The sequence below is a fragment of the Aulonocara sp. 'chitande type north' Nkhata Bay genome, linkage group LG1, assembly GCF_057382095.1.
Source record: "Aulonocara sp. 'chitande type north' Nkhata Bay isolate Kocher_YH1m ecotype deep benthic linkage group LG1, A_spYH_male_GT1.1, whole genome shotgun sequence".
In the NCBI taxonomy this organism is placed as follows: domain Eukaryota; kingdom Metazoa; phylum Chordata; class Actinopteri; order Cichliformes; family Cichlidae; genus Aulonocara; species Aulonocara sp. 'chitande type north' Nkhata Bay.
The window spans coordinates 6297719-6323539 of record NC_141344.1 but is presented as its reverse complement, the minus strand read 5'-3'; the positions used below and the strand labels follow the sequence as shown (position 1 = coordinate 6323539).

At 40.6% G+C, this 25821-nt stretch overlaps 1 protein-coding gene across 1 annotated transcript in view; it reads right to left on the bottom strand.

Annotated features, from left to right (window-relative positions):
* The window catches only part of itfg1 (integrin alpha FG-GAP repeat containing 1), a 159014-nt gene that overhangs the window by 52157 nt on the left and 81036 nt on the right, over positions 1-25821 (bottom strand). The window contains exons 11-12 of the mRNA XM_086305605.1: positions 21316-21466; positions 19221-19329 (exon numbers count right to left, since the gene is read on the bottom strand). Coding sequence (XP_086161731.1) covers positions 19221-19329; positions 21316-21466 — 260 coding nt within the window. The remainder of the gene's footprint in view (positions 1-19220; positions 19330-21315; positions 21467-25821) is intronic.

The following is a 25821-nucleotide window of genomic DNA, read 5'->3' as shown; positions in this document are numbered from 1 at the left end:
TAGGTTTAAGTTTATTAGATTGATCAGTATTGCTGAACTATGAAATATTTTGGGTGCAGTATATTTTTTTACATACAGGTATAACAGAATAGCTTTAGTGTTTGTTTTTTTGTAACTTGAGTATGAACTTATACAAAAAGCAGCAAGATATTAAAAAAACATTTTTATTGATTAAAAAACACTATCGGATTCATATCAGTATCGGCAGATATCCAAATTTATGATATCGGTATCGGTATTGGACATAAAAACGTGGTATCATTCCATCTCTACTAATAACAAGGCAGTTTTGTTCATAGGTCTTTTTAAATACACTGAGGGCTCTTGACGAATACAATATGTTCGACAACAGAAAAAGTAGAAACTTCAATCAGTGAAAGGGGGCAAAAATTTGCTACATTACAAATTTTGTGGCACAAAGTCACTCATGTATAAAGAGAAAAAGATAGACAAACAGCATCAATGCAGAAGTCCTTCACAACTCAGTGGGCACGCCATTGCTTCAGGAGATAAAATGAGTCTGTGTTTGTGTGTGTGTGTGTGTGTTCTGTGAGGCTTCTTTTGTTCCACATACTTCAATCCTTAGTTAATATGAAACAACTACATAGCAGCTTCACAATAGACAAAACAAGATCCTAAGAATAATTCTCGAGCATCCTATGCTGCCAATATAGTCTCAGTGTCTCACCCTCTCTCACGCAGTACAGCCTATCCAGCTCAGACTGAGCTTGCCTATTTTCTCGTGTAACATTAAGACTGATGGCATCTCCTCTGCAGGGCTAACTTAATCAAGTGGAGGATGAACTGGCCTCTGTACTCTGTGTTGGTCATTGTGCGTGTTTTCATCATAGTGATAGTGAGCTAAGCAGAGACGGTAAGCACCGTTTTATGAATAGGGCTTGTGTGTGCGTTTCTTTGTACAGTATAGTTTCATGTACACTGTTGAAAAGGCTCTGCAACCAAAATAGTCCATTTGTCTAACTGTCAAAAATAGTAAAATCAAATAAGGATTTGCTTGTTTATGTCTATGTGTACACACAATCAGAAGAAACAGAAAAGCAAAGGCACTTTTCCCACCCTTCAGATTAATCAGAAAACCTATCATCTGCAGTAAAGATTGGGGTTTTGAATTAATGTAGGGATTAAAATTAGTACACAATGTATATTTTATACTATGCAAGTAGATTCCCATGGGCTCTGTCCCAATTTTCCCAGTTCACATTAGTCACTTGTGAGCAGGTTTTCAAACACTGCCGAATGCTAAGACCTCTTGCTGAGAGATTTATTTTTTCTAATCTAGCAAAATGTTAAAAATTATGCCCTGGCCAGTCACAAATTGCTGGGCAGAACACTTGGTTTCCCCCAAAAAACAAAAACAAACTAATGACCAAGATGTTTGAGCATCTTGTGAGGTAATTATATTTAGTGAGGTGGGTGCTCTGGCTTTTAATAACACGGTGAATGCTTCTTCCCAGAAACCAGTGAAGAAGAATTCTAATATATGTGGAAGCACAGCTCACTGTGTAGGCTTATGGCTAAATTAATGATAAGTAAAAGACGGGTGCCATGCTTGGATTTGCTATACTCATCAATATGTTATGTCCAGTTTCAGTGACAGCTTGCCAAGAGCTGCCAGTTAGCCATTATTCAGATTTAACCGATGAGGTGCACTGACTGATTTGGACAAAAGTACACCGTTCTAATAAATCCTAGCCTGATATTATTGAAGGTACGTAAGGGGCACTGTGTTTTAACCCATACTGCCAGTCTTTGTTCTGTGATATGAGAAGACAGTTTGTTTCTCACCACTAAGTGTAAACCAAGTGTATTTCTTATATATAATCTATCACAGATGATCCTTTATTAGATTCATAAAATCAGACAAGCTATTTCATAGACTGTACAAAAACACCCGCTTATTAAACCTTAGCCTAGTTTTGAAACATTTATTCATATATAAGGTGTTGACATTTAATATTAATAAATTAACACCTGTAACACCTGTTTGACCAACAATTTCATCTGGCTTTCCACATAATGTTTGGGAAACTTTAACCTGAATTAAGTTTCTTCTTTTGATATCTGGGTTGTAAAAACAAACTAAACTCACTACTTAAAAAGGTGACAAAAAAATCACTGGTTACATAGAAAATACAAAAATGATATAATACTAAATTTTAAATGTAACAAAAAGGAAGAAAATCAATGTTTGTGCTCAGCTTTGATTCCCAAATATGTGGCAGAAAACATTTCATATGCTGATACACAAGAAAACTAATCACTATTTGAAGCCCTTTTTATGTTTGCTACAAACACTGCACTGAGACCTGTTGTGACATTATAGTTTGCAAGAAAAAAAGCTCTCAGAGTGTATTTTTCACACCAGAAAAATCACAGTAATACAGGCTTCACAGTGCAGAGGGGTAATTTCATGGGAAATGAATTTCTGTAACTACACTTACAAACACACAATTCGGCACGCAAGTCTTATAAAGCTGAAATTAGATTTTCAACACGATATTGCTATGATATGTTCATGCATGTCTCACTCTATTGTAGTAGCCACCTACGAGCTGGAAAGGGAGATGAATTATCTTTGGCTAAGCTCTAACACAAATGGCTGAACAATTTGAGAAATGTCTGGTGTGTGGCAGAGAGCATGCCTCCTCAAGCAAGACTCTCACCTTTAACTGCCTCCTTGCTGGCAGTCTTGGAGTCATGGTAACCACATGCAAACTTCACAACAGTGTTCTTAGCTGAAGTCATGTATGAAAGTGAAATGCACACAGCGACACACATAAAGAGTAAAATGTGATGAGCAGACTTTGATAAGGAAACATGCCACATCAGCGCTAGCAGCTACCAGTGTGAGTCAACGAGACCCATGCAGACACACACACACTGTACGCAAACACACTGACACACAAACACAGCAAACAGACAGCTGAGCTGCATTTGCTCTGAGACGCACATCACTTCCCATTGTCCTCAGGCTGGTTTTGCTGACTGCAAGGGGCTGCTTACAGATACGCGTGGACACCACACATGCCCAGACAACAAGGAACACACATTGTGACTGGCAGTGAAATGACCTCCTGCTCATGGCTTTGTGATCCACGTTACAGGGATGACATATATATTGTTACAGAACATTCACTGACTTTGTGTACTGTTTATGTCCACTGTAATACACATGTCCTAGCCAGTGCTCCCATCAGACACTTTAAAGGTTATTGTCTCGTCTGGTCCTACTGTAAGTAAGACTGGGCACAGCACAGCCGTGAGGATTCAAATCTCACGGGGAGGCTTCGTTATTCAGTCTCCACTTTGGGCAACATCATTATAAGTATGTATGCTCACTGTCGCTGAACAGCTGGTAGTGGCCTGTAGTTTGTTACAGGTTCTGATAAAAATTACGTGACCACAATGTTAATATTCCCTATCAATTAAAATAAAGTCAAACGTGGTCACAAAGGCTAAACGTCTAAAGAAATCATGTTCTCCTTATCCAAACAAATTACAGTAATTTTACAGCAAAAATTGGTCGTGGCAGCTATTTTAGCGCCAGTAAAATGATAAAACCAAGGGACCTGTGAACTGTTCTCTGTTACATATTTATCGTATACTAAATATATAAAATAAACAGAGCAAAAGGTGTGACATAAAAAACCCCACCTCCAACATCTAGATAAAAACGGCACATATACCCTTAGTGTGATAACCAGTGTTGGTCAAGTTACTTGAAAAAAGTAATCAGTAACTAATTACCGATTACTTCCCCAAAAAAGTAATCCCTTTACTTTACTGATTACTTATTTTCAAAAGTAATTAATTACTTAGTTACTTTTTAAAAACACTATTTACAACCTGAAGAGGTGATAAAGCGACAGATCTTTCAGCCCAATTCTACTTTTTCTACATAATCCATCATACAAAATGTAATCAAATGGAAAAGTCTCTTTTTTTTAACTTGTTTTATCAGTTTTAATCTTTTAACTTTATGCATCAAGCAAAAATTTAATTATATGCAACATTCTCTGACTTGAATAAATTAGTTTAACATTTAAACCTATTTTCTGCACATTCCAGCACATAAAATAAAATATTTTTTGTGTTTACACTCACTCTTTCAAATAGATGCAAGTAAAACACAGCAGAAAATAAATAAAGTCAAAGACTCAGCGGTCCTGTTGCTCTGTTTTCACCTGTAAAGCAGGACTGCGGTAGGCGGTGGTATCATTCCAGCTCTACTAATAACAGTAGCTTCTTTTTCTGAAGCTGATTTCCCCACTGCTGCTGGTCATTTGGTTGTAGAGGTCCAATGTTATTCTTTTTGAAATGAACAAAGACAGCTAAAATTATTGGCACACCGTTACACCAAAATACAACACCCACTGGGTGTTTTATGTAATTTCATTTGTTCTACAATAGCTTCTATTAAACATTGTAGACAGATGATAAATATAAATAAATTAACTTTAATATGTAGTATTGTTTCACTTGCTTAAAAGCTTAATTTACGGTCAGAGTCACTGAGACTTCAACTGAGCTGGTAGGGGGTGATTTAAAGAAAAATTGGACCAGGACTTCCACACTCTCTGTGTGGCGACAGGGAGAGAGAAAAAGTAGTCACACCACTCTGGAAATACTGCCTCCAGTCAAATACTACTCTGGATGACACAGTTACATTTAAAGACTTCATGTAAATCTCCTCATTGCCATTTAAATGGAATGAAAAGAAGGAATAAAAGACAGTTCTGACTGACAGGATGAGAAGAGTGGAGAGGAAACTGGAGGACCGTAAAAGAGACATTTGCAGAAGAGAAACAAGAGTGCTGACAGAGTGAGGGCAGAAGGTGAGACTATGAAAACAGAGGCTGGAGAGGGGTTAGAAGGAGGAAATGAATGGGAAAAAATGGGTGGATAAACAGAAAAAAGAGAAAGGAGAAAATATGGAAAGTGGAGAAAAGAGGTCTGAATTTCACACAGAAATGATGAAAGAGGATGTGAAGAGTGAGGAGAGAATGAGGAACATGTTAGCCTGAGAAAAGCTCCCAGATGTTTCTCAATGCAGCTAATCTGCATCCTAATAAGTGAGCAGGAAACTAATCAACTCATACAGTTCTGCCTGTCAGTCTCTCTCTTCATGTCTTTTCCATACACATAGACACACACTGACATGAACACACACTTTGAGATGCTCATGTTGAGATACCCGCCTCCTTCCCATCACCCACGATTTTATCCTTCTTTCTAATTTTGGAGTTTATGATTTCTCCCATTTCCTCCCTCCTCAGCAGTAATCATCCATCCATCTGTCCACCAAGCAACCACTTTGCATACGCGGTTTTTTCACAGCTTAATGTGGATCCACTTTGCTCTGCATACGATTTAACAGTCATGCACGTCCTTACTATGTTTTGTAATAAGTGCAAATTTTAAAAAAAATCCTTTTACACTGTTGGGGGTAAAAATGCTAAAATTTCTCCTAAATTATTAAATCTGAACACATGCACAGGTATTTTCAGTCATGTTGTTACAGGTCTATAAAATCAAGCCTCCAGCTACGCAGTCTGCCTTAACAAGCCTCTGTGAAAGAATTGGTCATTCTAAAGAGCTCACCGAAGAGTGTCGTATTCTAATAGGATGCCATCTTCGCAGCATGTTCCCTCCTAAATATTCCCAGATATTCAGCTGTAAGTGGCAATATTGCAAGTGTGAGTGTTTAGGAACCACAGCAACTCAGCCATGAAGTGGCAGACCAAATAAAGTTAGGGATGTGGGAAGTGCTGGGGTACATAGTAGGTAAAAGTTGCCCACGCTCCATTGAATCATTAACTGCAAACTGCGTTCCAAACCTCCTTTGGTATTAATGTCATCACAAACACTGTGTGCTGGGAGCTTCATGCCATTGGTTTCCATGGTCCAAACAGCTTCTGTAGGTGTAATGTGTAGGTGGCACAATACTTTTAACCACAGACTGCTGAAGCTAATGAATGGGTTCAATTATAACAAACTGGCTGAAATTGAATCGAAACTGCTGCTACACATTCTGTGGTTGGCTTCATTGTTGGTGTCTGAGAAATCTGTACCATGCTGTGACTGCAAATATAATCAATGTCAGATCCATTCTTGTTTGCTTTCACCCTCAATAAAATCTCCAGAAAGACCTGGAGGAAAATATCAGTTACAGAGCAGCTGAAAAAGAGTTGCAACATTTCTGTTTTTTCTCTGTAATTCTCAATTAACGAGGATCCATTGGAGGGCAAGTCTGGTGCCAGCAGCCGCGGTAATTGCAGATCCAATAGCGTATCTTAACAAACTTCATTTTAACTTGAAAACATGCATTCTACCACTAAAGGTAATAATGCAATGCCTGATCACAGCAAATAAAGCACCTTCCAGGATCCACCTGGCTCACAAAAGTACCGACACAACCTTGAGATGCATAACTACACATATAATTGTAGCAGAGATTGTGAGACAGGTGTCATATAGTAATTTTTCTATTCATTGCTTGCCAAATGTGGATCTTCAGGTGGTTATTATGTCTATATTAATATATTTCTCTCTAAAGCACAAAACACAAACATCAGAACTAACCATCATCTTTGTGTTATACTGAAAACCTTTAATTTCATCTTGCATGTGCGAACCTGTTTTTACTGAAATTAAAACACCAACTTTGTCTCCAAGCAGCTCAACCTGAAATGTCCCTCTGATATAATCATTTCTGGAGAGAGAGGGGATCACTGGAGATTTCTCTCTGGTGGAAGTGTGCATGCATGAAGTATGCATTAGAGAATTAAAGATGATATACTTTAAATAAGACTATCATGCACTTTAAATATAATTTTGAATATCCTGCCTGTTGGTATCTAATCAAGACAGCAGACCTGTGAATGATTTAGTGTGTACTGCAGTTAGGTAAAAAAAAATTATTTATCTAGAAAATGATTAATCACTTTACAATTTATATTCTCATTCATATTCATTTATATTCTTTCTGAATAAAAAATACAAATAGTTCTTGACTCTTGGTAACTACAGTCTCAACATACAACAATCTGTCAGCCAAAAATGTCATTTTTGCAGTGTAGCCACATTCAAAAATTAACCTTCATTTCTATTCTTGGCCATCCTGGTGACTTCCATTGAAAATCTTCACATCTAGAAACTGTCACATCCAACTCAGACCCTGTCTTTTTGTTAGTGTTGTCATCTTCAGGCCATATTATGTCTCATTACCATCTTATATTTGAATTTATATTATTTATAAAAAACACCCAGCACGCCCCTGCGGGCGGTTTATCCTTCAAGCTCGGGTCCTCTACCAGAGGCCTGGGAGCTTGAGGGTCCTGCGCAGTATCTTAGCTGTTCCCAGGACTGCGCTCTTCTGGACAGAGATCTCCGATGTTGTTCCTGGGATCTGCTGGAGCCACTCGCCTAGCTTGGGAGTCACCGCACCTAGTGCTCCGATTACCACGGGGACCACCGTTACCTTCACCCTCCACATCCTCTCGAGCTCTTCTCTGAGCCCTTGGTATTTCTCCAGCTTCTCGTGTTCCTTCTTCCTGATATTGCTGTCATTCGGAACCGCTACATCGATCACTACGGCCATCTTCTTCTGTTTGTCTACCACCACTATGTCCGGTTGGTTAGCCACCACCATTTTGTCCGTCTGTATCTGGAAGTCCCACAGGATCTTAGCTCGGTCATTCTCCACCACCCTTGGGGGCATCTCCCATTTTGACCTCGGGACTTCCAGGTTATACTCGGCACAGATGTTCCTGTACACTATGCCGGCCACTTGGTTATGGCGTTCCATGTATGCCTTGCCTGCTAGCATCTTGCATCTTGCACCCTGCTGTTATGTGTGTGTATATATATATATATATATATATACACATACACACACACACACACACACACACACACACACATATACATACATAGCCGGTTACCAAGATTACGTGAAGTACCCTCAGAAGGTCTGCTAGATGATGTTAATGCAGCACTACGGGCAATACCAACAACCACGATTACCGACACTAACAAGCTGATCTACAATACGGCAGCAGTGATCAGTGAGATGCTTGGCTACAAGTTGAACAGTGACAAGGGGCAGTACCCTCCATGGAGAAGGAGGCTAGAGGGCAAGATCAAAGTAGCACGGAGGGAGGTTAGCCAACTAACGGAGTTGCAGCAAGGTGCGACAAATAAGGTGCCTAAGAAATACAGCAAGCTGTCCATACCTGAGGCCTTGGAAACTGCCAAGCAAGGACTCACGGCTTTGGCCAGCCGCTTGAGGAGGTACACCAGAGAGATAGAAGGCAGGAGAATAAACCAGCTGTTCTCCACAGAACCAGCAAAGGTGTACTCTCAGTGGCAAGGGAACAATAAGAGAACAGCACCACCAAGGCTGGAGACGGAGCAATACTGGAAGAGCATATGGGAGAAGGATGCAACCCATAACGGCAATGCTCAGTGGCTAGAGGATCTGAGGGCAGACCACAGCGACCTCCCTGAACAGGGTCCAGTAACCATCACGGTGGCAGATATCCAAGAAAGGGTCTCCAGTATGAAGAGTTGGACAGCACCGACATGGTTCACACCTACTGGCTGAAGAAGCTGACTGCACTCCACGAGCGTCTGGCAGCACAAATGAACCAGCTGCTAGTTAACGAGAGACACCCGGAATGGCTAACTGAAGGCCGGACGGTCCTGATCCCCAAGGACCCCAAGAAGGGACCGGTCCCCTCCAACTACCGACCAATAACCTGCCTCAGTACTACATGGAAGCTCCTGTCAGGCATCATATCGGCTAAGATGAACAGGCACATGGGTCAATACATGAGCGTGACACAGAAAGGAATTGGCAAGAATACCAGAGGCGCAAAACACCAGCTACTGGTAGACAGAACAATCAGCCGAGACTGCAAGACCAGACTGACCAACCTGTGCACTGCCTGGATTGATTACAAGAAGGCCTATGACTCAATGCCCCACAGCTGGATACTGGAATGCCTAGAATTGTACAAGATCAATGGGACCCTAAGAGCCTTCATCAGGAACTCAATGGGGATGTGGCGTACAACACTAGAGGCCAACTCCAAGCCCATAGCACAAGTCACCATCAAGTGCGGGATCTACCAAGGAGATGCTCTGTCCCCACTGCTGTTCTGCATAGGCCTGAACCCCCTCAGTGAGATCATTAACAAGACTGGCTACGGATACCGACTACGGAACGGAGCAGTTGTCAGCCACCTCCTGTACATGGATGACATCAAGCTGTATGCCAAGAGTGAACGAGACATCGATTCACTGATCCACACTACCAGGCTATACAGCAATGACATTGGAATGTCGTTCGGACTGGAGAAGTGTAGTCGGATGGTATCAAAGAGAGGGAAGGTAGTCAGAACTGAGGGGATTGAACTACCAGAAGGCAACATTGCAGACATAGAGGACAGTTACAAGTACCTGGGGATCCCGCAGGCAAATGGGAACCATGAAGAGGCCGCTAGAAAGGCTGCAACCACCAAGTACCTGCAGAGGGTCAGGCAAGTCCTGAGGAGTCAGCTGAATGGTAAGAACAAGATCCGGGCCATCAACACGTACGCCCTGCCTGTGATCAGGTACCCTGCTGGGGTAATAGGCTGGCCAAAGGAGGAGATAGAAGCCACTGACATAAAGACAAGAAAGCTCCTTACCATGCATGGAGGGTTTCACCCCAAGTCCAGCACCCTGAGGCTGTACGCTAAGCGGAAGGAAGGGGGCCGGGGACTGGTGAGTGTCAGCACCACAGTCCAGGATGAGACAAGGAACATCCAAGAATACATTGGGAAGATGGCCCCAACTGACCGAGTGCTCAGTGAATACCTCAGGCAGCAGAAACCCAAGAAAGAGGAGGGAAACGAGGAACCATCATGGAAGGACAGGCCCCTGCACGGTATGTACCACCGGCAGATAGAGGAGGTGGCTGATATCCAGAAATCCTACCAGTGGCTGGACAAAGCTGGACTGAAAGACAGCACAGAGGCACTAATCATGGCAGCACAAGAACAAGCTCTGAGTACAAGATCCATAGAGGCTGGGGTCTATCACACCAGGCAAGACCCCAGGTGCAGGCTGTGTAAAGATGCCCCAGAGACAATCCAGCACATAACAGCAGGGTGCAAGATGCTAGCAGGCAAGGCATACATGGAACGCCATAACCAAGTGGCCGGCATAGTGTACAGGAACATCTGTGCCGAGTATAACCTGGAAGTCCCGAGGTCAAAATGGGAGATGCCCCCAAGGGTGGTGGAGAATGACCGAGCTAAGATCCTGTGGGACTTCCAGATACAGACGGACAAAATGGTGGTGGCTAACCAACCGGACATAGTGGTGGTAGACAAACAGAAGAAGACGGCCGTAGTGATCGATGTAGCGGTTCCGAATGACAGCAATATCAGGAAGAAGGAACACGAGAAGCTGGAGAAATACCAAGGGCTCAGAGAAGAGCTCGAGAGGATGTGGAGGGTGAAGGTAACGGTGGTCCCCGTGGTAATCGGAGCACTAGGTGCGGTGACTCCCAAGCTAGGCGAGTGGCTCCAGCAGATCCCGGGAATAACATCGGAGATCTCTGTCCAGAAGAGCGCAGTCCTGGGAACAGCTAAGATACTGCGCAGGACCCTCAAGCTCCCAGGCCTCTGGTAGAGGACCTGAGCTTGAAGGATAAACCGCCCGCAGGGGCGTGCTGGGTGTTTTTTTAATATATATAATATCCTTATATAATTTTTTTTTTTTTTTTAAATTTTGTATTGTACTTTAGCTTGTGCGGTGTGTGTTTCTGGCACTCCAGCATTAGGCACTCCATATGGCTGGGTTAAATAAAAGCTATTACCAACAATTCACCTTCATATTAACTAAAATACTCAGGGTCTAAATCTGAAAAGCAACTTTAGAGCATACCAAATTCAACTGACTATACAAAAGAAACCTTCCTTGAAATACTGTCAAAACAACAAGACATATAGAACCGATATGATTTTTACCCTCTGCTTTCAATTTTATTTTATTTATTACAGAATGGCGTCCTTACTGCTAACTTTTTCACTGCTCTGTGGCTCTACTCACAAAGTTATAGCATGCTTGTAAATAATAAATGGTTCGATAGCAACAGAGGTACAGGTCTTGATGGAAAGCACTACTGAGGGGACTATTCTATGTCAGGAGCTTGGAAGCATAAGATGTCAAACCAGTACAGGTTCAGGTCATCTCAGTGTGAACATGCCTGCAAGAGTCCAGGATTCTGGCAGGCAGAAAGGCAAGGTTGCTGTCTAAGGTGTGTGTGATGGAAATTGTGATGGATTTAGCCTGGAAAGTCAAAGTACTTCATGGTATCTGAGCTTTCACTCAGAAACTGCGCACACATGCAAGTGTATACCAGGCTGGACACAAAGTAAATCCTACAGTGGGTGTTGTTCAATAATGCGCATGGGAGGGTTGAGGGATGTCATCTTGAGAAAATGGGATTTCATCTTACAGAACAGAGGACTGTATCAGGCTGTCTACAAAGACACACAACTAACTGACAAAGTGTCAAGGCTGAATATGAAGTGCACGCTTTAGGCCTCACTTACTACAGTGTAATACTATTAGCTGTGCTATCAGAGATGCCTGAATAGAATGGTAAATAAACAGTTCTATCCTCATGGGGATTCACAGGATGTGCAAGGCTATTAAGCTGAATTTGAGCTCACACTCACAAGGGAGAGGAATGAAATGTTGACAAGGTGTGAACACTTGACAGATACATTTTTATTTTGGTTGCTTGTTGCTCTCTCATCTGTACTCTGCTAGATGGAGTGAAAATGCAACACAGTGAACATGTATGAAATATTTACAACCAGAAATGTAATAAGTGAAGCTGAATGAAGAGGAGACACGGGAAAGCTGACAGTGGGGAGGAAAAAAAACATGAATTTTGGCGTGGGTGTATCTTTTTGTGTGTTGTTTGAAGTGCTGCAGTGAGACAAGACATGGATAACGATAAGGACGGCAGAGTTTAAAGAGGCGGCACGAAAGGAATTCCTGTTACGGCACGAGGAAAGGGGACGTGTCAAGGTCACACACGTACAAGCATACACACAAAAGCTGTTAGAAAACTAAAAACAAATGACTCTCTTTCACTTTTTTGGCATATATAAACCACCTAATATATAATAGTTTTAGTATTTTGCTATATTTCTTCCTAATGTAGTGGTCTTTCAGATTCCCAATTTGTACAACCATGTTTATTGATGTTGAGCCGACTATGCCTGGAGAGAATCTAGATTACAATGTGCCTCCTCTGATGCACACAAAGTCACCAGCTGCTTCTTTCCTATTAGCTGTAAGGGGTTTCATTGACAGGAGGGAATCCATGCAGAGGTTCATGCCATTTCCTTGCCTCCCTTCTCATTCTAATTACCCAGAACCCCTGCGAACCAGCTTCTTAAAATGTTGCAGAAGAGCATGTAAACAACAAGTTCGAAAGAAAGAATATCAGAAAAGCAGCAGTTCCTCTCTGACTAGAATACAAACTGAAATATGTGCACTTTATGTGGGAACAAAATTTCATCTTGTGTTGGAGCCCAGGGATTTCTGGTAAGCAGAGTCTACAACCAACCAATATATTATAGCCCACTGAATTTGGAAAATGGGTTCTGTGCATCTAGGGATAAAGATTTGATGAATATACTTAATTTCATTGGGATTTTTGTAAACAGTATTGCGACAATGATTTCAGGAATTGTTACTGTCTATAAATTAAATACCTTGCATTATTACAGCACAGCCACGTATTTTTGGCAGTCTGTTTACAGACTGGCGGCTATCTTGTTGCACTTTTAATTTTTTTAAATATTGGATAAAGGAATCCTGTCATTTCCTACACAACCCAGCATTAATAAGAGAAATCGCTAATAAAAGCCACTTGCTTGTAATCAGTGGCAAACTACTGTGTAAAGGTTGAGTGTGCGTGTCAATGTGTCAGCGTTTTTGCTTGTACAGAATCTAAAGATGTTTTAAAATGTCCATCAACTTCAGGAGATTGTGACACTTTCTTTTTCTACATCAATAACCAAAACAGCTCAAGATCAAGGTTTTCTGAGGAAATCAGAGCAAGTTTGTTGAGGTGATGATATGAAGATCCCCAATCAGAAGCTTTCCTAGGGACTGCTAACTGAGCAGCATCTTAACTGTGCATGTCAATGCATCACTTACCTACTGTAACCTACTGTCATTATTTAGCTCATGTGTGACAGCACTGGAATCCTATTGCCATAACCGTCTGTCTTCTCTCTTTTATAGTTTCTTCTTTGTCCTCTTTGTTTTTCTCTCTGTACTTTTTTGCAGGCATTTCTAGCTCAGAAACAGCATTTTTCTCAGCCCCAACAACCAGAGAGTTTATTTTTATATTGGTTGCAGTTTATTGTCTTTTTGTGCTCTTCTCTCTCCTTCCCATTACTCCCTAACTGGCAGCAGATGGCTGTCCAATCTTGAGCCTACTTCTGATGGAGATTTCTCCCTGTTAAAAGGTCGCCAAGTGCTAGCTCAGAGAGGATCACTGGGAGTTTGTCTACTGAAAGTGTGTATGCATGAAGTATGCATTATAGGGTTATAGATGATAGGCTTTAAACAACACTATCATGCACTTGAAATATAAATGTTAAATTTCTGGCTACTGGTAACTAATCAAGCAGGTGTTAGCCATAGTAATGAGACGGCTTGTGAATGATATAGTGTGAGCAGCAGTTAGCTGGAAAAATTATTTATTTAGAAAATGATTCACCACTTTACAGTCTATATTTTGGAACATCATAATGAAACAAAATGTTTTCTTTCTGAATAAAAATATTTGTTAAATCTTGTCTTGACAGTCTCAACATATAATAATCTGTCTGCCAAAAATGTCATTTTTGCGTGTGGTCACCTTCAAAAATTAATATTAATATCAGCAGCAGATTACATCTGCAGATGCCAATTTGCAAAATTGGGACTTGGTGAATAATTACTTCCCTTTTTACAGCAATTTAAAGACATTGTTGGTAATATGTGTTGGTGAGTCATTACAACTGCTCCTCTTGAAAATTCGAAATTTCACTTTTTATTTCAGAAACGATTAATAATTCAACCCTATGTAATGAAAACATTAGTGCTTGTCCATATCAAGTCCACGCAGACTTCTTGTGGGTACCTAGGAACCACTTGCACCTTCAGTAGGACAACCTTTCAGCTTAAACACATGTCTCACAAATGCAAAATGGAAGCCAAGACACAAGACACCTGGGTCAAATCTTAGCGCTACAACTTGATATCCAGGTCACTGCTTCTACTTCAACTAACCTTGACATGACATGTCACAGAACACACCTTGCCATTACCAGGTTGCCAAGTTCCCAGAAACAACAGTATTGCTACCAACTGAACCAAATAGAGGGTTTTAGTGTCAGTTGTAACAGGTCGGTGCAATGGAACTAACCTTCTTCTGCCTCTCACATCCTATTATTCCATGAAAGTATGGCACTGCTCTGCCACTCCTCCTTCTGACTACTGTGTCATTCAAGTGGTGGAGAGAGCAGTGATTGGTTTGCTGGCTCAATTCAAAGATGTGTATTAAGACATTTAACTGTCTAACTGAACGGGCTAACAAGTGAAGGGTACTTGCACTATACCACTGTGGTGGATACCAACATACTAAATTCCTAAATCCAAACTATAATTTTATTTCATTTAGTCTTATGACTCAAATCACTTGATCCACTATTGTGAACTTGATGTAATTTGAGCATTTGTTACCACCACAAACAATTTGTTTGAGTGGAATGAGGTCTCAAATGCCTTTATTGTTGATCTGCTGTGTCAACAGTATAATGTCTTCATTGAATCAATGACAAGTGAAAGGCATCATTGGTATACAGTGCACCTCAGGAGAGGTTAACTTGTTTTGTATGTAATCCCTTTAAAACAATATTGATTCTGAGGCATAATTTAAGTGTTAGTAAGTGCTAGTACCACTGTGTGTCGTTTTTTGTGTGTGATTCAGAAAGCAGAAGAGGAGGTGTAGTCCCTCCCCTCCCAATAGACAAAACAACAACTGTTCACCAACTGTGCAGAAACAGAAAGGGATGAGCAGCGCTCCTTTTCGTGCTAATGAGCAGAGCAGAGTGACAGATTAAATTGTGCACAGGCCCACCCCAGAGTGGAACTATTTTTACTTTTCTCAAATGTCACCAGGTACTAATGCTGTACAAACATTTTGACTTCAAAAGAACACATCTTGATTTTTACTCAAACACTGCTGCAATAAAAAAATGAAAGAAATAAAATCTATTAACTTAAAAAAAAAAAAAAAAGTGAGCCAAAAATACATGAAACTATTTCTGAACAGATACTGAAGCCAAAGCTGCTTGTAGTGAGACATTTGAATACAAGTTTTACAGCACTCTTGGACAAAAAGTGTGTGCCGTTTCTTCAGACTTAGTGAACATTTAATTGTCTTCCTTGCATAAAAGAATAGAAGGTATTTTTTCGAGGATCTCTGACAGCTTTGCCTGACTATCAAAAGTGGAAAATGACAGGATAATTGGGTAATGAAAAAGTAGAAAAAGACAAGCAATAACTGTATCAGGCTATTGACTCCCTAAAACAATACACTACACCCATACCCATTGCTTTAACTTTGGGTTAATAACTTTACCTGATGATACTAAATTTTGGTGGTAAATCAGTTCATTTACAACCTGAATCACACATTCTTGGCTTGATTTTTAAATCTTTGCTGTAAAAAAGAAACAAATGCACAGTAAATAGAAAAAAAATGTAATTTACTGCATAATTATTGCATACAATTGGAAATATGGCATGAAAGCAAATCAGCCTCTTCAACCTCTTCATTAAAATTCTCTCTGACTGAGAAGGTCATGCTGACTATTAAAAGAGGTGATGCTTTAAAGAAGCTGGCCTGGAGAGAAATCTTTATGATATACACCCTCAACACCATGGGAATAAATAGAACTGATGATTATTTAAATATTAAATGCCTTTTGATTTATGTGACAGTTGATAATTTGGGGGTTTGTCTTGAAGTAAACAGGAACCTGATAATGACTTTTCTAATGGATAAAAGATGGCCAGTGGCTTTGGTATATGAGGTTTTATGCATGTATGATGGATAATGTACTAGCTCTGTCCTTGTGTATATAACTTAATTCATTTTGTGTACCTCACACACTTTAATGAAGTCTTTGTGTTGAAATATCTACGTGTACTTCCACTGAAATGTGACCCAACAGACAAGTCAAACTCACTCTACTGTACAAAAAAATATCAGGTATAATATATGCTTCGGCCGGCAAAATCCAATCACCAGTTTGTCGCATCTTATAGACATGCCAGCCAGAAACTTCTACCAAAAGAAGCCAGCTCATCTATGATTCGGAACAATCGACATTGGAACTCTGACTGGATGCAGCCGAGAGCTGGCCCAGGTACTCAAGAAGAGGAACATCGACATAGCCTGTGTTCAAGAATGCAAATGGACCGGAAGCAAAGCGGCGGAGAATGGAGAGGGATATAAGCTCTTCTACTGCGGAGAGAGAGCCACTAAGAATGGAGTGGCCATCGCACTCAGCAAACACCTGCTCCAATCCCCGTATAAGATTGAGCGAACATCTGATTGATTAATGTCTATCAGAATCGAACTAGGAACAGCTGACGTTAATGTTGTGACCTGCTATGCACCACAGACTGGATGCAGCGATGAAACAAAAAATTAATTTTGGGACACGTTGGACAGGATCATACAGCGCATCCACAACATTGCGGAGGACACCGTTGGTTCAACAAAACCGGGTGAAAAATACATTGAGAAACAGGTCTGGTGGTGGAATGAGGAGGTACAAAAAGCAATAAAAGTGAAGAAGCTGGCCTATAAGACTTGGTGGCGATCGCGAGCGCATGAAGATCTCACCCGATACCGCTCGCTGAAATCAGCAACAAAGAGGGCAGTGGCCTCCGCGAAAAGACGAAACCCCAAGATTTTTATGACCAGCTCCAAACCCCAGAAGTGACCAATAACATCTACCGACTTGCCAAAGCCCGCCACCGCGTGAAGTAGGACTTTGATACAAACCATGTTGTCCAAATCAAAGGAGCCAATGGGCAGGTTCTGCGAGACCCCCGAGACATCCTTCAGCGCTGGTCAGATTACTTCGCTGGAATCAGCAATGAAGAATTTACACATCCGCCTATCCCGCCCGCGGACCCAGTCGCAGGGCCTGTCACACCAATCACCACTGCCGACGTCCAAAACGCGTTGAAGAAAATGAAAAACGGAAAAGCCACAGGACCGGACGACATCCCAGCTGAAATTTGGAAGATGATGGGCAACTGCGGTACAACATTCCTTGCAGCACTCTTCAACCATATCACAGTCGAAGACAAAGCCCCCCGAGCTTGGACATAGAGCATCACAGTGCCCAACTGGAAGGGCAAGGGAGACGTCACAGAGTGCACCAACTATCGACCAATTCGTCTACTCTGCCATGCAATGAAGATCTTCGAACGTGTCCTGGAAAATCTGATCCGTCAACTGGTCACAATCACCCCGAATCAATGCGGCTTTGTTAAGGGCTGTGGATCTATCGATGCCATACACGCGGCCCGTTTGCTGATGGAAAAGCACCGGGAAAAGAACAAGACGGTGCACATGGTCTTCCTGGATCTGGAAAAGGCATTCGATAGGGTCCCCCACAAGCTGATTTGGCGATCATTACGAACTCATGGTGCCCCGGAAGCCTATGTGAAATGGACTCAGCTGCTCTACCGTAACGTCACAAGCGAGGTCCGATGTTCAGCGGGAACATCACCAGCCTTCCCGATTACCGTTGGCATCCACCAGGGCTCGGCCCTCTCGCCCCTGCTGTTCACTCTCTGTATGGACACCGCAACGGCTGATCTGCAATCACCACATCCATGGAGCCTCCTGTATGCAGATGATGTGTGCCTATCAGAAACAGAAAACTGCCTAGCCCTGCAAACCCAAACACAAGCATGGAAAGACTGGCTCTTCGAAAACGGCATGCGCCTGAACATCAAGAAGACTGAGTACCTTGAATGCAGCCCCCAGACCAACAGCACCATCACTATCGACGGCGAGCCGCTGACTAAAGTTGCCCAATTCAAGTACCTCGGGTCCCTTTGTCATCTCGGACTGCGAAAGTCTACCAGACGCCAGACTCCGTGTCAACACAGCGTGGAGGAAGTGGCATCAGGTGAGTGGAGTCTTATGTGACAAGAGAATGCCAATCTATCCTAAGGTCAATTGTGCGCCCAGTGGCACTCTACGGGTCAGAGTGCTGGCCAGCGACGACCAAACATGAACAAGCTCTTCACACCATGGAGATGAAGATGCTGAGGTGGCTTCTGGGTCTAGGCCACAAGGAAGACCAAAAAAGCGCTGGATGGACCGAATCAAGGATGATATGAAGGCTGTGAATATTACACCAGAAGACGCCCTTGATAGAAAGAAGTGGAGGAAGGCATGCAAGATAGCGGACCCTGTGTCGCGGGATATAAACCGCTAGGAAGAAGAAGAATATATGTTTCACAAAAAAACCAATTACTCCTCTTCCTCTCATCTCAACTGCCATTGATTCATTAATGGCACCAACATAGACTAGGAGAAGTGTGGTTTTATGTTTTGAGAGGCAATAGAGTGCAATAGAGTGCCTTATGTGCTGTACAAGGAGACTAGATTCGAAATGGCCTTTTGGGAGAAGGTGCATTTACTACAGCAGATCTTTTTGTGCGGACAGTGGCCAGTTTAATTTAAGATGAAATTGAACAAAAAGCTCAGAGAGATCCCTTTTTCACCACCAACTGAGTAGCTCCAGGCTAGAAATCAAAATATGACAGATAATAGTCATGACCATCTGCTTTCGAGGTTGGGGAAAAGACTTGCTCATGTTTAATGTTCCTAATTGGTCTAGGAGGGGCTGTTACAGAAAGAAAATAAGAAAAAAAGGACTAAATGATAATATATTCAAATTTCAGTATGTGTATGTTATCTGGTGAGGACAGCTTGGGAATGGAAATAAATGTTCTTCCTTCATGTTGCCCCTTCAAGGGACTGGTTTCAGCATGGGGAGAGTAGTGAGAAAGGGAGCATACTTGGCAAATCAGTCCCTTACCCATCACTTTAACGAAGTAGGCATCGGCTTCGAAATTGTTCTTCAAAGCGTGAATTCTCAAGTCCTGTTTGCCCTCTGCCTTGCTCTGAACCAGCATGTCTAAAATACCCTGCAAATGAAGACAGACACATAGATAAGGGACAATGAGAGCATGGCATGGTGCTTCTTCTGATGTACATTTTTATCCCTCTGACATACTGGATGTCTCATCCAGAATTATCGCATCATCTCTATTCCGCTGTCTTTCTCCTTTCCTCACTAAGTCTCTCTTTCTCTCGGTCTCATTTATAAATTCTCTCTCAGGGGCGAGTGAGAGAGCCAAGCACTGAAAGCGGGAGAGTTGAATTTAATAGACAGGCCACATTAGCAGTAGTAATTAATTCTGATAAGACAAGAACATACAGTAGATCGCAATACAGCTTCTGTACTATATGTAGTCTCTCATTAAGAGACTGGGGGTGAGTGCTGGAATCAAAGTCTACGACACACACAAAGAAGGATTTTGACAAAGGTAGTGTGTAAGAGAGTATGTGTAGATGTTTTCTAGCAAGGCCCATTTGCAGCATTAATTAAATGCTTAATATCACAGAGCAACACACTTAACACACTTAATGAGAGCAAAACCTAACAAATCATTTCCCAACGTTTGGGAAAATTAAAGTATAGCTCATCTTGTTTTATCTACTCTTCCTCTATAGTGGTGTATTGCCAGGTCCTGCATCTATTGCACCCACTCCCACAATGAATCAAATTCCAAAATAAAAATGCACAAAGTGAAGAATAACACTGCAACAATGAGGGAGAGCAAAAAAACCAAAAACACACAGAGCACTGATGCGCGCGCACACACACACGCACACACAAATAAATACAGTAGCTCAGAAAAAAAAGGGGGAAAAAAAAAGCACACTCATGCACACGCTACCCCATGTGCTTATAAATATTTTAATAACAACAATGAAGCACTGAACCAAATACTCATATTCTCAGTCTAAATCAGGAGTTATTGCTTCAGAATATAAAAGAAAACCGATTAATGTAAACAATTCTGTTAATGCGCGTGTCAAAAAAGCTTTACACATAATCCACTTTTCTGCATTAGAGATATCCTAGTTTGCACACTCTCTGATATGCATTCCTCTGCTCCATTTGGCAAGGATTTCTTTACGTAGGATTTTTCACAAAATGATTTCAGTTTATTGGTATATCTAACAAAATAAGACAAAAGTGGAAAGACTGTGAGCGGAGACAAATGACCCAGAGCTGTATTCTGAGGGTCAGCTGGATGACTGCATAGTTGACTTGTGACAGTTGTTAATGCTGCATTCATAAAGAGAAAAGTACTATACTAATAGCCTACCAGTATGAAGTAATTAATTAATTAATTAATATGAGTTCAGAAAGAGCAATATTGTTTTTGACAGCAGGGAAATCTGACTAGTTAATGCTTTGACTCTAACAATCTAACAGAGAATGGTAGGTCTAACTAATCTAATGTTGACATTTATTCACTTGATGTCAGCTCTTAAACTAGGAGAGGTGATGAGTGTGGGTGCTTTTTGCTAAAAAAGATATGAGCCTAACTTGTCTGATATTCTCAGAGTTTGCATGTAAGAGTTCAGGTAAGATTAACTTGTCAGGAGCATTGGATCTACTTACACAAAGGTGGATGACGCTTCCCTCATCATAAAAGCAAATCTAATATTGCAGTGGGAGTTGTTATAGTTGTTATTATAGTTACATTTTCAAAAGTACAAATATTGCAAGCTGCATACAAGGCTCCTGTGAGTCTCCTAATGTATAAATAACAACAAAATAAAATAACAAGGTTAAATGATTAAATATGCTGCACATGGCTTTTTATGTATATTTAAAATAGGCTATATTTAAAAGAAAATCAGCTGGCTAAAGAACTGTAGTTCCACTAGACCAAGATAATCTTTGGCTATGGAAATGTAGTCAAAACACAAAAAAATTATTAAGAATAGTATCCATAGAAATGAGTTTTTAAAAAGGCGTAAGAAATGGTACAGAGAATGATTTATGAAATACTACTGGACAGAACTGAAAATCAACACAAAATTTAACTACTCACGTCCTCATAGATGTCAAAGAAAGTTGCCCTGACAGCATTTTGAATGGCTCCTAAATCTGACTGGTCCCAGTGGATGTGGAACATTCGTCCAACACTGTGGCAAGTGTTGCTGTTACAGGGCACGTTCTCCAATAGGAAGGCCTGCTGGCCACTGGGGGGCAAAGAGAGAGAAGGGGAAAAAAACATTGTAAGTGCATGTTACCATTTACATTTAGACAGTGACAGAGAGCCCTGGTGATGTCAAATGTAAGTAATGTTCATGTCATCAGCTGATCAGTACTTTGCTTGTGTCGAGTTTGTTATCTGGCAACAATAACACCACGATGAGTCTTAGCTGGAAGTTTGATGCTTAGAATCATTTGGAGCTACAGGCTTTTACAACAACATGACATTTGTTATGCACTTGGAATTGACAAATTAAAATGCTACAACATATTAATTTAGGGTTGATTTTCTCTTTTTAAGATGATGAGAGCTGCCTTAGGCTGCTGCCCTGAGGAAATTTTGTGCTTTTTAAAAAAACTTTAATAATTTTCTGCATGACTGGATATAGTCCAAACCTTACATTGCACTGTGTCATAGTGTATATATTGAAGGGTGACAAATTATAGGAAAAATGATGAGCCCTTAACTAACATTGGAAACGATTCAGCTGTTTTGTAAGCTTTGAGTTCATTTTTATTATAGTGCAAGGTCATCGAATGCATTATACTATAATTTGGTCCCTAAGATTTGGGACATGAAAGTTTTGGGGGGAGGTTCAAATTTTTCCTCTGTAAACCACCAGAGTGGAGTTTGAGTCAAATAACTAAGATGTGACAGAAATTACTTTAATTAAAGTATAACATTAACTGTTTAGGAAATACAGCCATTTTTGTGTAAAGTTGCAAATAGAAATTTCCAGTTAACTCTGTCAAATGCTTTTTCTGCATCTAAAGAAAATATTGTAGTTTCAAGGTTTTTACTGTATGAGTAGTCTATCAAATTAAGTAATCTACGTGTATTTGTTGATGAGTGCCTACCTTTTATGAAACCAGTTTGGTCAGGATGAATTAAGAGGGGGGTTATTTTCTCCAGTCTCTTTGAGAGAGCTTTGCAGAATATTTTTAAGGTCTACATTTATAAGGGATATTGGACGATAGCTTGCGGGATATACAGGGTCTTTGTCTGATTTTAGCAGGAGATTAATGTTTGCAGAATTCATATTTGATGGAAGTCTGCCCTTTTCTTTGATTTCCAACAACGTTCTGTAAAATCTGGTGCTAGAATCGTCCAGAATTCTTTGTAGAATTCTGCAGGAAAGCCGTCTGGACCTGGAGTCTTATTATTGTGCATACTTATCAGGGCTTCCTGGAGTTCACCTGATGTCAGTGGCGAATCCAGTGCCATTGCTTGAGTGTCTAATAATTTTGGAAGAGTTATGTTGTCTAAAAACTGATCAATTTCCTTTTTAGACGGGTTTATTTGTGGTGAATACAATCTTTTATAGAAATCCCTGAAAATGTTGTTTATTTGTTTCGGGTCATATATTGTGTTCCCAGATGAATCTTGAACAGCACATATAGTTGTGTTTTCTTTATTTATTTTTAGCTGGTTTGCTAGAAATTGACCGGATTTATTACCATGTTCATAATTTTGTAAGCGTAGTCTTTGTACTAAGAATTTTATTTTTTTTATCAATTATCTCATTTAACTCTAGTTTTGTTTTGCGTATTTTGTTCAATGTTTCCTGATCTTGGTGGGACGCATAGGCTTCTTCAAGTGATTTAATGGTTTTTTCTAATTCCTGAATATCTTTGTTTTCTTCTTTCTTTTTATGTGATGAGAAAAATTATTTTACCTCTCATCACAGCTTCCTCTGCTTCCCATAGAACAGATGCTGAAGTTCCGGGAGTGTCATTATAGTCTAAATATGAAGTCCACTCTTTTTTAAAATATTTAATAAAGTCTTCATCTTTAAGCAGTGATGTATTAAATCTCCAGTTTTTACTTGGCGTAGTATTATTCTTGTGCATTAGTGTTAAAGATACAGGAGCATGATCGCTGACAGCTATAGGGTGAATCTGAATCTATAGGGTGTCTGAAATGCCATTTTTATTATAGTGCAAGGTCATCGAATGCATTATACTATAATTTGGTCCCAAAGATTTGGGACAATTTTTCCTCTGTAAACCACCAGAGTGGAGTTTGAGTCAAATAACTAAGATGTGATAGAAATTACTTTAATTAAAGTATAACATTAACTGTTTAGGAAATGCAGCCATTATTAATAATATCCAATCCTCAGTATAAAATACTTATGGACCTCAACTTACTTTGATCTCTTTTATCCCATGATAAAACATTTCTACCCTGATAAGCCCCTATCTGTACAGAAAAAAGGGGTCAGTGAACTGTTTCAGGAGTATGAAAATGATGTGAATCTGACACTATGGCTTTTAAAGTGGCAGAATATTAACTAAAATGAACACAGATGGAAAATTCTAGACAGATATATCACAAAGAACCCTCCACCACCATCATCTTCATACCAAAGGAGAATATCTTTTGGAAGAATGGTGCCCCATTCCTTCATTGAGTTACAAAGATAAGTTGAGGTCTAAATACTGAAGCTTACTGTGGTATTTCCTGCACCTTGTATTTGGCATTTCTTTACAAATGCAAGCAAATAAGTATACTTGATCATATACTTGAGTTGAGGCAAAACCCAACCCCTTTCCTCTATTTTCCACCCATCTCTGTACTTGCACTTTTTCTGTGCAGTCTTTGTCACATCTTAATTCACTGGCGAGACTAAATTCAATCTTTATCACTGGAGATAGCTATCTGTACCTGTTCTTAGATCTCAGTGGGATTGCTGAGCTTTAAAAAAAAGAAAAGCTGTTGGTTTAAAAATAGAATAATTGTGAAAGCCCTCAGTCAATCAGGATTGTAAACACCCATCCCCACCATCACCACTACCCACAAAGCTAGTACAAGCCTCTGGGGACTAGAAGATAGACCGCAAGCGGGGACATCTTTCATCAAGGATATTTTAGAAAGACTGTGTGATCTTTTCAGCAGCAGGAAAACATTCTATCCTCATGCTTCCAGAAAATGGTGAACAGAAAAGATAAAATACTGTAATGTATAGAGTGTGTTGCTTGATAAAACCATGATTGATGGAGACGTGTCAATACGATTATCTTATCCTCCTTGGAATTGTGTTTGACTTTGCTTAGCATGCGATCTTGTAGAGAATATAAAAAGGGGGCACATCATATGGAGTCAGATGGAGTCAAGAGAAGTACCACACTACGACACGATGCACCAACACAAGTTACTATTGTGTCACCCACAAAGGGAGGAAGACACGGCAACAAAAGAATCATTGTAAAGTTTATGTAGTGATTATGAAGTGTATGCTCTATTTAAAGTATCAGCTGTGTGCAGTTGTTACATTATGGCACCATAGTACATTATAGTTGCAACACATATCTGATAAATGGTGATGTTACATAACAGCAAGCTTCAGAAAGTGGAAACCTACTGGTCAAATTGGTACTTGAAATATGCTTGTAAGCCTCTCCACTGCTGTTAGCTGTGTGATAGGAAAAAACGGAGCTTGTGGAACCAGGAGTAAGAGAAAGCAGATGAACAACTTTTGTAATATTGTATTTTATCCCTGTAGTCCTTTTCATAAAGCATCTAATTGAAATTAACACGTGAAATGCAATGAGCAGGTTGCCTCTGCAATATTCAGGACCTGTCATGGTCCTGTCACATCAACACCCTGGTTAAGAAAGCCCGTCAGCGTCTCTTCTTCCTCAGAAGACTTAGAGACTTCCATCTGCCACTGAAGGTGCTCAAGAACTTCTACTCCTGCACCATCGAGAGCGTCCTGACGTCAAACATCTGCACCTGGTTTGGGAACAGCACCAAGCAGGACAGACGAGATCTGCAAAGGGTGGTGCGCTCGGCAGAACGCATCATTCAATCAGAGCTCCCTGACCTGCTGTCCATCTACACCAAGCGGTGCAAGTCCAAAGCTAGGAAGATTATGATGGACCTCTCCCATCCCAACAATGGACTCTTCTCACTGTTGAGGTCTGGGAAGCGCTTCCGCTCCCTTAAGGCCAAAACAGAGAGAATGAAGAGGAGCTTCTTCCCCCAGGCTATTCGGGGCCTGAACCAGGTGTAAGACTGGACTCTCACACACGTCACCACACGCACCACCACACATTTCCTATAATCCTATAATTCCTATAATTTATAATCCTTATCTTTATAATCTCTTCTGCTATTTGCACATTCTTTACTGTAAATTCCTAAGTTAATTTGTAAATTTTTGTAGTAAATTGTAAATATTGTAAAACTTTTCTTCTGTCATTTAATGGTCGGGCATTGTACAGCTACAAGCATTACACCCCCATGTCATACTGTGTATGGTTGTGTGTGTGTGACAAATAAAATTTGAATTTGAATTTGAATATTCGGGTTAACTGAAAGTAATAAATGTGCATTTAG